General features: G+C 35.2%; 1 protein-coding gene across 7 annotated transcripts in view; it reads right to left on the reverse strand.

Annotated features, from left to right (window-relative positions):
- The window catches only part of Pds5b (PDS5 cohesin associated factor B), a 197,147-nt gene that overhangs the window by 22,141 nt on the left and 162,584 nt on the right, over positions 1-12,422 (reverse strand). For all 7 annotated transcript variants that reach the window (XM_074043570.1, XM_074043569.1, XM_074043568.1 and 4 more), the window contains 2 exons: positions 10,370-10,493; positions 4,332-4,536 (listed from right to left, as the gene is read on the reverse strand). In XM_074043570.1, coding sequence (XP_073899671.1) covers positions 4,332-4,536; positions 10,370-10,493 — 329 coding nt within the window. The remainder of the gene's footprint in view (positions 1-4,331; positions 4,537-10,369; positions 10,494-12,422) is intronic.

Consider the following 12,422-nt stretch of genomic DNA (forward strand, 5'->3'; position numbering starts at 1 on the left):
GTGGGATGTAACTGCATAGCTATCACTTTTTCCAAGATGTGAGACAAAGAGAAAGAAAGAGAGTTCCAGTGATGGGTTAATACCAAAACTCTATTTTAAAATAATCAAAATACGCAAACTAAGCTTTCCGTCTTTGTTCATTTGTTTGTCTGGAGGGGGAGACAATTTCCACACAGAGTTATCAACAGAGGAAAATAAAGCCAGCTGCGCAAATTTCAAAGTTATCCAGAATACATGAAGGACAAAGTTTATAGTAGGAAGTGGTAGGAAAAAAACTTGAAAATCAGGTTTAGAGCAAACTAAGAGCCATGAGTTGTTTCAACTTTATCCAATGAGCAACAAAGAATCCACATGTATTTCAAGTAAGGAAGTGATGTGATCAAATTTGCTTCAGAACGATAATTTTGACACCAGTGACAGCAGTGTGATGCAGCAGGAGAGGGGAGAAGAAACAGCAGGAGAACATTTACAATAAGGAGGCAGAAGGCAATACTCAGTCAAAAGAACAATGCAGGAGGTATCACAATACCTGACTTCAAACTATATTACAAAGCAATAACAATAAAAACAGCATAGTAATGGCACAAAAACAGACATGAAGACCAGTGGAACAGAATAGAGGACCCAGATATGAAGCCACACAACTATAACCAACTTGTCTTTGACAAAGGCTCTAAAAATATATGATGGAGAAATAGCAGCCTCTTCAACAAAAACTGCTGAGAAACTGGTTAGCAGTCTGCAAAAAACTGAAACTAGATCCATGTATATCACCCTATACAAAGATTAACTCAAAATGGATCAAGGATCTTAATATCAGACCACAAACTCTTAAGTTGATACAGGAAAGAGTAGGAAATACTCTGGAGTTAGTAGGTATAGGTAAGAACTTTCTCAACGAAATCCCAGCAGCACAGCAACTAAGAGATAGCATAGATAAATGGGACCTCATAAAGCTAAAAAGCTTCTATTCGTCAAAAGAAATGGTCTCTAAACTGAAGAGAACACCCACAGAGCGGGAGAAAATATTTGCCAACTATACATCAGACAAAGGACTTATAACTAGAATATATGGGGAACTTAAAAAACTAAATTCTCCCAAAACTAATGAACCAATAAAGAAATGGGCAAGTGAACTAAACAGAACTTTCTCAAAAGAAGAAATTCAAATGGCCAAAAAACACATGAAAAAATGCTCACCATCTCTAGCAATAAAGGAAATGCAAATTAAAACCACACTAAGATTCCACCTCACCCCTGTTAGAATAGACATCATCAGCAACACCACCAACAACAGGTGTTGGCGAGGATGCGGGGGAAAAAGGAACCCTCTTACACTGCTGGTGGGAATGTAGACTAGGACAACCACTCTGGAAAAAAATTTGGAGGCTACTTAAAAAGCTGGACATCGATCTACCATTTGATCCACCAATACCACTCTTGGGGATATACCCAAAAGACTGTGACACAGGTTACTCCAGAGGCACCTGCACACCCATGTTTATTGCAGCACTATTCACAATAGCCAAGTTATGGAAACAGCCAACATGCCCCACCACTGACGAATGGATTAAGAAAATGTGGTATCTATACACAAGGGAATTTTATGCAGCCATGAAGAAGAACAAAATGTTATCATTCGCTGGTAAATGGATGGAATTGGAGAACATCATTCTGAGTGAGGTTAGCCTGGCCCAAAAGACCAAAAATCGTATGTTCTCCCTCATATGTGGACATTAGATCAAGGGCAAACACAACACACACCGGGAATGGACTTTGAGCACATGATAAAAGCGAGAGCACACAAGGGAGGGGTGAGGATAGGTAAGACACCTAAAAAATTAGCTAGCATTTGTTGCCCTTAACGCAGAGAAACTAAAGCAGATACCTTAAAAGCAACTGAGGCCAATAGGAGAAGGGGACCAGGAACTAGAGAAAAGGTTAGATCAAAAAGAATTAACCTAGAAGATAACACACACGCACAGGAAATTAATGTGAGTCAATGCCCTGTATAGCTGTCCTTATCTCAACCAGTAAAACCCCTTGTTCCTTCCTATTATTGCTTATACTCTCTCTACAACAAAATAAGAAATAAGGGCAAAATAGTTTCTGCTGGGTATTGAGGGGGTGGGGAGGGGAGGGGAGGGGAGGGAGGGGGCGGAGTGGGTGGTAAGGGAGGGGGTGGAGGCAGGGGGGAGAAATGACTCAACCCTTGTATGCACATGTATAATAATAAAAGAAAAAAATAAAATAAAAAATAAAAATATTCTCAAACAACAAAAAAAAAGTTGAATTATGAGAAATTTAATGTGATATTTTTCTGATAGAGTAAGTTTTAATAGTTTTTGAATCATTCTAAAACATTTCTGCATTATAACTTAAGATTTTTCATGTTGGAGCTGTAGTAACAGGGCTATAATAAAAATATATTTTTCACTATCCACAAAGGGAAGCACAGCTCGATAACTTATTTTTACTTTCTTTTGAATGTCTGAGACTATTTGGACTAAATATTCTTGAGTGGGCACTTAATTAAATGATTTTTTAAACCAAAAAAAAAAAAAATAAACCACAACTTCCAGAAGTTGGAACAAGATCAAGAAACCAAATTTAAGAAATAAGAAGGAAAATAAACAAGGAGAAAAGTCAATGAAGTACAGAAAGAAAAAAGAAAAAAAGTAACAAAGTAAAAAACCAATTATTTAAAAAGGTTAATAAACCGAATTCTGGCAAGATTGATCAAGAAAAGGGGCAAGAAGGGCTGGTGAAGTGGCGCAAGTGGTAGAGTGCCTGCATGAGACCCTGGGTTCAAGCCCCAGTACCGCCAAAAAAAAAAAACAAAAACAAAAGAACTGTTCTAAGAAAAGGGGGAAGAAATAAAGAGATAAAATATACAAAGAAATGTAAAGAAACAGCTACAGATATAACAAAGACGAAAAACAGAATAGCCTTGTTAAAATATTAACCTAAATCTAATCAAGAGTTGAAACTTAAACACCCATTTATGGAAACACAGAAGACAGCAACATATGTCAAACTGGAGAGGAAGTCACGGGCAACTCTGGGCAAATGACCCAATTTCTTCAAAGGAAGGAAAACAGAGCTGGAGGGGACTAGAGTTTGTGAGACTTTAGAAGATACTCATCCAAGCACAATGCATGGGCTTTGTTGGATTCTGATTAAAACAGAAGCTTTAAGAAGAAGACATTTGTGAGGATCAAGAGGATTTCTTCATCTTTGGGGGAGGAGGTAATTGTATAGTGGACAGACTAGAAACAGAATCCTTGTCTTTTTGGCGATTCCTACCGGAGCATTTACAGATATCAGGGTACAAATGTGTAAGATTTTCTTCAAAGTCTCATGTGGGATGTGGGTGAGGCTACAGATGATAATACAAGATTTGCCATGAGTTGAAAACCACTGAACGAAGCACAGTGGGTTCATTAGTCTACTTTTGTATGTGCTTGAAATTTTCATTTAAAAAGGTTTTATGTCTGATGGGCAATTGTATGCTAACTAATGTGAAAATCTGGTATTACTGATAAATTACGGGGAACTATGGAATGCAAAATGATAAAATATAGATGGTCCCCAACTGACAATAGTTCAACTTACAATTTTGACTTTACAATAATGTGAAAATGCACTCATGTAGTCATTGTTTTTCACTTCCAGTACAGCATTCAATAAATTGCATGAGATATTAAAAAAAAAAAAAAAGGAGGCAGCTGGAAGTATCTACAATAATTCAAAGTAGGAGAGGCGAGGATAGATGTTCAAGACATCACAAGAGGGAACTAGCAGGATTTGGTGACTGATGAGTGAGGAAAAAAGCTATTCAGAATGCCTCTAATTTCTGTCTTGGATAACTGGATAGATTTTAAGGCTATTTGTCAAACAAGTTATAGAACTCAAGAGGCACACCAACTAACCTTGACAGATGAAAAGCAGGCACATAAGTATCTGGTATTAATGTAAGCTACAGATAAGAACAAAGATCAAACACTTGAGCTTTTAAAACTAAAAGACAGTGCTTAAATAATTGACATACATATACCAATTTTACTGTTCTATTAAAACTATCTCCAATGTCACTACTTACTTTCTTTGTCCATTTGGTCATTTACATAAGAAATACAGCTTGAAATTTAAATACCCGTGCATTTACATTTTTAAATGACCTTTATATTTTAAATGAAAAGCAGTTATTGAAAAATGCTAACTTTTTACTTAAGAAAGGCCAATTACAATATAATAAATAACAGTAATATTTGTATTCTATAAAACTGAAACTGGCATGCTAGAGAAGTTTACTTTTCCTATGTACTTACCACTAACAGCTGCATGTTGTTTCAGATACTCGCGTCTTACATTTATGTTCTTTACCAGACACTGTCTAGCATGGGCTCTTCTCTCTTTTACAGGATCTTTTGCACACAGTGCACAGATTGCCATATACTCCAGTGGAAGCCGTAATCGGGAAAGACCTTTGTGAAGTTTCTGAGCAAACACTTGTCTTACTTGATAGCATTCATCCTGTAATGATATAATTATTCCAGATATTATTCACATGGCAGAAATAGTAGTTACAAATCCAGATAAGAAATGTGCTGTAAGTAGAAAGAAGGGTAAATAGCAGTGAGTTTACCTACAACCTCTGCTTCACTGTTCATTAAGACAGACATTGTAACGAGTTAATTTCAAGGCTGGAGTATGTATCTGGTTCCTAATAACTAACAGTTATGTGCTAGAACTACTCTTAAATCAAATAAAACGAGTGACTATAAACCCTTCCTAACTTAAATGAGTAATACATTTTAAAAAATAAAGCACAGGATTGGGGGTATAACTCAGTGGTAGAGTACAGCCTAGAACAGCAAAAGAAAAAGTGCAACCATAATCTCCTGTGTATCTTTTTCATTTACCAGCAAGATAAAATTCTGCCCAATATACTCTTCTATCATTTAAAAAACTATTCAGATTAAAATGCACAATTCTGAAGTAAGATTTTTTAGTCAATTTCAGAAACACCAAATTACTTTTAGTTGCATAAACAAACCAAGCTGCTTGTTACCCCTGTGCCTGCTTATCTCATACAACTCCCTTCTCCTAAACCACCCAAACCTACTGTCCTAGCAAACTCCTTCTTCATCCTTCAAGGCAGCTCATATATCAGAAAGCAGCACATAACCTGCAGCCTGAACCCACCAATGTTCTCTCTTAGTACTCTGGGCGTATCTTCAGCATAACACTTAGTAGAAAACATTAAAATGTTTGGCTTTGCCAGGTGCAGGTAGTTCATGCCTGTAATCCTAGGTACTCAGGAGGCAGAGATCAGAAGATCATGGTTCAAAGCCAGCCCAGGCAAATAGTTCTTGAGACCCTTCTTGAAAATATTCAACATAAAAAGACCGGTGGAGTGGCTCAAGGTGTAGGACCTAAGTTCAAGCCCCAATACCACAAAAAAAAAAAAAAAAAAAAAAAGTTTGGTTTATTTATCTTACTACCAGTGCTAGCTCCCTAAAGAAAAGAACTGTCTTTATTTTTCTTTGTGTCTAAGCTTAGCACAATACCTGGCAGACAGATAAACAGAATGTTTTACAAACTAAAAGGAGTAACTCAAACTCTTCTCACGACATACAAAGACCTTCATAATTATACCTTACTCTCTGCCAATTAAGATGAGATATGTTGTACTACAACTTTAGGTTATACTATTTTTCCTATCTGAATGATCATGCAGTTTTTTTTCAAAAACCTCAGTCATGTAACATCTTGCCTTTTTTCTTCTTGTAGTGCTGAGAATCAAACCCAGAGCTTTGAGCATACTAAGCATGTACTCTATCACTGAGCTACATCCTCGGCCACTGGTATTTTTATACATGGTCTCCCTATGTACCTCATGATGGCTTTGAACTCATGATCCTTCTGCCCCTGCCTTAACACATGGGAGACCACAATATTGGAGCATGAACTCGGGTTTCTCGCTTGGGAGGCAGCAGCTCTACTGCTTAAGCCACAACTCTAGCCTGTGTCTATCTTCTTTCTAAATTTAATTTAAATTTTGGTATCTTTTAACATCTACTACCTACTTTTAAAATAGTCTGACTTTCATGGAAATTTATTTTCTGTACCCTCCCATTCAACAAAAAAAGGTTAACTCACTCCTTTCTCAGTATTGATGCCATAGGAGAGAGGAGTCTTTATATGTGTATATATATGTACATATTTATAAGTGTGTGTATATATATCTAGAAAACATATCACAGATATGTTCATAAATGAACAAAACATTAAAAAGTTAATCTCCAAACATCCCACCTTCCTGTTTAGATACATCTCAACCAAGACAGTGTTTTTGTCCCTTTCTCACATTCAGCATTCAACAACACATTGGAAATGTAGCTGGTTTTCAAGAAGTTATTAAAGTGATGTTGGAAAACTATCAAATCATAGACAAAGGAATTACACAATTAACAACTGATAAAGAAACAATTTGACACGAATGATGGCACATAGATACTTCAAGAGAGTCATATGAATAAAGAATAACAAGACATGCTATTGGGAACTGAGGAAGTTTAAAAAAATTTGCAAAAGTGGTTATCCTTTTGACTGTGTTATAAAAGTAAATGTGAGGTGAAGAACAGTAATATGATTTTATCAGAAAAAAAATGTATTCTCAAAAAAAACCCAAATGACTTGATACTTTCATGGCTATGTTTATAACAAATAATTGTCTAAATATAAGAAAAAAGAAGATAATCAAAACCTATATTCATTACTGACTATGAGTTTAATTTTCACCTGCATCTTCAAGTAAATTCACTTTTAGAGGCCTTTTCTAGCACAAATTATCTTTAGAACTTCTTTTGGTTCCTTGCAAATGGTTCTACTACTGTGCATAGCTGATTGCATTATCAATAATTATCTGTTTTCTATTGTCTGAAGAGGCTGTTAGAATTTTGATGGCTGTAGCCATCCATGGCTTACTTATCTTTTTCTTTCCAGAATCTACCAGTACAGAGTAAATTTCAAATTCTAAGATACCTAAGCAGCTATTAAATTATGTTAGGATCATATTATTGACCCTTTATTCTTTTAGATTTGTTGTCTACTCAGATTCATGACAAGGATCTCCTAGAAATGATACTGCCTTTAAAGAGCCTCAACTATTGTAAGAGAAATAAGCTGTATGTATATAAGTAGCTAAAGCACAAGGCAGAGTTTCGTATGTATCGAGGGACTGCAAATAAAACCCGTAGGAAATTAAAAGGAGAAAGAAAGCAGTTCCAGTTAAAGAATCAGAGCAAGTTTTGTGGAGAAAATTGTGTCTGAGCCTTGATTAAAGAAAGCGTTAAAAACAGATGTGTGGAGATGGAAGATGGGAGAAGAAAATCAGGGACAGCAAAATACAACTCACATAAAAGAGAAAGAAAATTGTTGTTTTGCTGAAATAAAGTAAAGGGTAGTACACTAAACAAAGGTACTGTACTAAGCAATATTTTTAAGTGTATATTTGGGTTCAAACAGTAAGAGGGACTCAAATGCCAGGTCGTAAAATACGTTCAACTTTTTACAAGTGTGAGCCCCTAAATACCTTGGAGCAGGAAAACAACACAATCAGAATTGTGATTAGGGACATTTATCCAACAATAAAATAAGTCTCATGACAGTCTTGGTAAAGAGTTCATGATGATTACACCAATAAGAATGGTTAAGAAGATATCAATTAAAAATAATAGACATATCATAAGGCAGAATTATTTGAAATTTTGCAGCAAGGTAGAAGGAGTGGTAAAGAGTCAAGCATAAATCATGCTTTTAGATTCTAAGAAGAGTCATTTCAGTTTATTTAAATTTACTAGGAAATGTCATAAAGGAATAGATTTGAAATTCTTACAGTCAGAAATCATGAGAGTCTGAAATTTTTACTTAGCAGCTGAAGTAGGACTAGACTTGAAAAAAAGTTAATGCTGCTGGTTCAGTAGTGAGTTACCTAAATGATGGGGTAGCTAAAGAATGCATAAATGGAGACGGTGACCACACACATATTCTCAAATACCACACAGAATTAAAGGAAAAGCCAGAAAATATAGTCAGAAAAAAACAATAACCAAGAGAAAGAAACTAAAGAAGAGAATTTCAAGAAAGATGGAGCAGTAAGCTGTGAAATGAAATGGAAATGACAATGAAAACTAAGATTATTGGACACTTATGGGAAATAAGACAAATGGTAAAATACAAGTAGTGATGGGTGAAGGAATAAAAGGATGAGCGAGACAAAGATATAGATTACTATTTCTTGATATTTGGAGATTTTAGAAAGAGGAGACAGCATGCAGTTAAAGGAATACCAGAATTAGGGAAATGTTTTGTTTAGAATGGGATAACCTGATGTTTCTAAGTTGTGAGATAAGGCTAATAATTAACTTTTAACCATTAACACATGTTCCATAGTCAACAGAATTCCAAACAATCTTAAAACTTAGGCAATTTGAGCTTTCACCTTAGATAATTGGTGACTGAGGAAGCAGCAATGTATAACAAATAATGAAAAGAAATATTTAACTAATTATTACACACTGTAAATTTCAAATAAAACCCATCTGTTTTTATGTACTTCCATGCAAGCAATTTTCAGTTTTGTACAAAATAAGATGACGTGCAAAATAAACGGGAAAACTAAACCAGGAAGTTAATTGACTTCTTTTTTCTCAATCTTTTTTCTCAATTTTTTTCTAGTAATAACAACAAAACTAAACAAATACTAAATAGGATTTGGAATAGCTATTTTAAGGACTGAAATACCAGAAAAATGACCAAATGGTTACAATTCAAAAAATAAATGATTGACTGGCTTTGGGTGCATACACCTGATATCCCAGCTACTTGGGAAGTGGATATCAGGAGAATCAAGGTTCCAGGCCAGCCCAAGCAAAAAGTTAGCAAGAACCCCATCTCAGCAAATAAGCTAGCTGTGGTGATGAGCACCTGTAATCCAGATAGGAGAAAACTTGAGACCCTTTTTGGGGGAAAAAAAAAAAAAGGAGGTGGGGGGATGGAAGCATGGCTCAAGAGTAGGTATGCTAAGCAAGTGTGAGGCACTGAGTTCAAACCCCAGTACCACCAAAAAACAATAACAACAATTGCTGTGTCTAGACATTATACATACCAATTTTGAAATAAGCAATAGAAGGAAGTGGGGAAGGAGAAAAGCAGAGAGGAAAAACCACAGTGATTCCTGAAATAAACGCCAAATTCTTAAAACTGCTTAGAAAACAGAAAAACTCAGTGTAAAATAACCATTTGGTTATTTATGACTGAGAAAATCAATCATACTTACTAGTGTGAAAGTCCTTTCGCTTTAGTTTTCTCAATGATAAATGCTTCTAAAATTATATAGCTCAAATATAAAATTAGTCTAGAAACTTCATAAAATCAGAATATGAATTTGTATTATTCAGACCTTTAATTTTTAACTCATTAAGTAATAAGGAATGCTTCTAGCCTGAAAGTAAGTCTACTCCATGTCTTTATAAAACATGGAGTCTTTATTTTTTTCTTCATTTTAGGAACTAAACAGTTGATTCTCATTATTTACAGATTCTGTATTTACGAATTTGCCTACTCATTTGTTTGTAACTTGAAAATTAATACTTGCGGCAATTTTATGTTTATTAACAAGCAAATGTGAAGAGCTGTAAAATAATTCAGTAGTCTGATGTATACGCCCCGAACCAGGTCAAGGAAGACTACCTACCTTATTATTTCTGCTCTCATACTGTAAATAATGGCCCTTTTTGTGATCTATTTGGTGCCACACTTTTCACATTTTTGTCCTTAATGGTGGTTTCTGAAATTAAAATAGCTCCCAAACATACTGATAAAGTGCTATCTAGCATTCATAAGCAGGAGAAAGCTATGATGCACCTCACAGAGAAAAAACATGTGCCAATAAGCTTTACTCAGGTGTGACTTATACTGCTTTTGGCTGAGTTCAATATTAAAGAAATAGGTAGACACATAGATTAAATAAGGTATCTTTAAACAGAAACACACATAAAACAGGTTGTATATCGGTCAGCTGATGAAAAATCTGTAACCAGACTTGAAGAAACATATCCTAGTATTTCCCCTAGGAGCAATGGTTTAGTATGTGCTACTTCAGTACTTGTACTAACTGTTAGTAACCAAAACTGTTAATAACCCAAAACTCAAGTGACAATAGAACTCTGAAATGTTTCTCATGCATATTGTTTTAAACGAAAAAATAAACATTCAAGATTCTGATGTTATCATAGTGAATATTTCTTCCTAGAAGTCAAAGATTCTACAAAGTTATGTCTTAATAAGTCATTTTCCTTACATTGATAGCTAATGCACATAGTTGATATTGTTCTAAAGTGATGATTTCATGGTAACACGGTTCTTGTGCCAGTTTCACAATTGCACTCCCAGCAGCAAGTCTCAGGCGTGACATATCTGGTTTACTGAAAAATAAGAGAGAATATAAGGTAAGGTTTCTAAATGGTTACACAGTCATTCCTATTTTGCACACCTGATATTGTAAATATTCTTCTGACAAAAAAAAAAAAAGGTAAAAAATGCTATGCTCTGATGCCCTGTTATCTGATCAAGATGCACATGGTATTGGGAGATCGGTTTTTCTGAAAGGTGAGCAGAACGTGGGGGCAGCACCCTCATGAATGGGATCAGTGCCCTCATAAGAGACCAGAGGGAATTTCTTTGTCCTGTCTGCCACATGAGGAAACAAGAAATCAGCAGTCTACAACCTGGGCACAGTTCTCAGCAGAACCCAGCCATACTAGCACCCTGACCTTGGACTTCCAGCCTTCACAACTGGAACAAATAAATTTCTGTTTTTTATAAGCTACTCGCTCTATGGTATTTTGTTATAGTAGCTTGAACAAAGTAAGACAATCAATAACTCAGTGATACAGATTGTATTTGGTTAACTTTGGAAAATGGTATCTAAAGCCACACAAAAGTTGTTTCTTAAATAAGTCTGTGCTAGCATTATTAAAGCCATTTAATTTTTTTGTTGTTTTTTACTTTTTAGGTTTTATGCATTATAGTATGAATTTTTTTTGAGAGATGTTACACTACAGATCTGGCATAAATATCCTAAATTGATAAGTCAAACACAACTACTGTGCTAAGCACAAAATAAGTATAATGAAAGCAAGCACAGTGGATAAAACACTAGCATTCTTAACTTTTCAAATGTTACTTAAAGGCTCTTTTTAAGTTTAAGGAAAGAAAACTATTAATAGAGCATATGCTTCTGTAGGAAAAAAGTACATCTAAACAATCCTTCCTGACTGGGTATGGTGGCTCACGCCTGTGACACCAGCTACTTGGGAGGCAGAGACAGGAGGATCATGGTTCAATTCAAGGCCAGCCTGGGTACAAAGTTACCAAGACCCTATCTCAAATAATAAGCCAGGAACAGTGGATGACCCCTGTAATCTCAGTTATATAGGAGGTGTAGTGGGAAGATTGCAGTCAGAAGCCTACCCAAGCAAAAAGTGTAAGACTCTATCTGAAAAATAACTAAAGCAAAAAGGGCTGGAAATGTGGCTCCTCAAGTGGTAGCCTTGAGTTCAAACTCCAATACTACCAAAAAACAAAACAAAACATCCTTTCTGATACAGTAATGTATCAGCTGAACTACAGGGATCTTTAAGGAAGAAATTTAAGGAAGGAAAGCTGTAACTCTTTAATTAGGACCTACATTATAGTTCTATAGTAAAGGGTCATTAATTTAACATTGACATGACAAATACATGTCTATTATATATAAAGCACTAAGGGGGATTTACAAGAAATCATCTTAGTCTTCCAAGATCTAACAATCTAGTTGTTTTTTAAGCCTCTTCCTTTATTTTCCTAAAGATTATATAAAAATACTGAATGCATGCCAAGACTGAGATTCTGAATTGCAGGACATATCCCAAAGGTATTCCAAGAAAGCTATTAATAGTTAAAACACAGTTACTTAGATCCAAGAGTACATGTCAGAATGATAAGAGGGAGTGAATTCAACTATGATATACTGTAAGAACTTTGGTAAATGTCACAATGTGCCCCCAGTACAAAATTAATAAAAATATTTTAAAAAAAACAGTTATCAAAAAATAAATGAATAAACAAAGAGCACAAATCAGCAGTTGAATGTTTTCCCACAAGTACGGACAGCAGGTATTTCCTATATATGTATTTGGCTCTTAAAAACTTCCATGTAGACCAGTAGTTTCTACTTAATCCAGTAAGTTTTGGTTTTTAACTTCATGAATTAGAGAAACTCATTCAAACAAAATCTTACACAGAAGTTTGTGTGAACACAAAAAAAGCAAGCTATTAAAGCAAGTGAAATAACCCCAATACACCTCCAACAA

This window comes from Castor canadensis, chromosome 10, assembly GCF_047511655.1.
Source record: "Castor canadensis chromosome 10, mCasCan1.hap1v2, whole genome shotgun sequence".
NCBI lineage: Eukaryota > Metazoa > Chordata > Mammalia > Rodentia > Castoridae > Castor > Castor canadensis.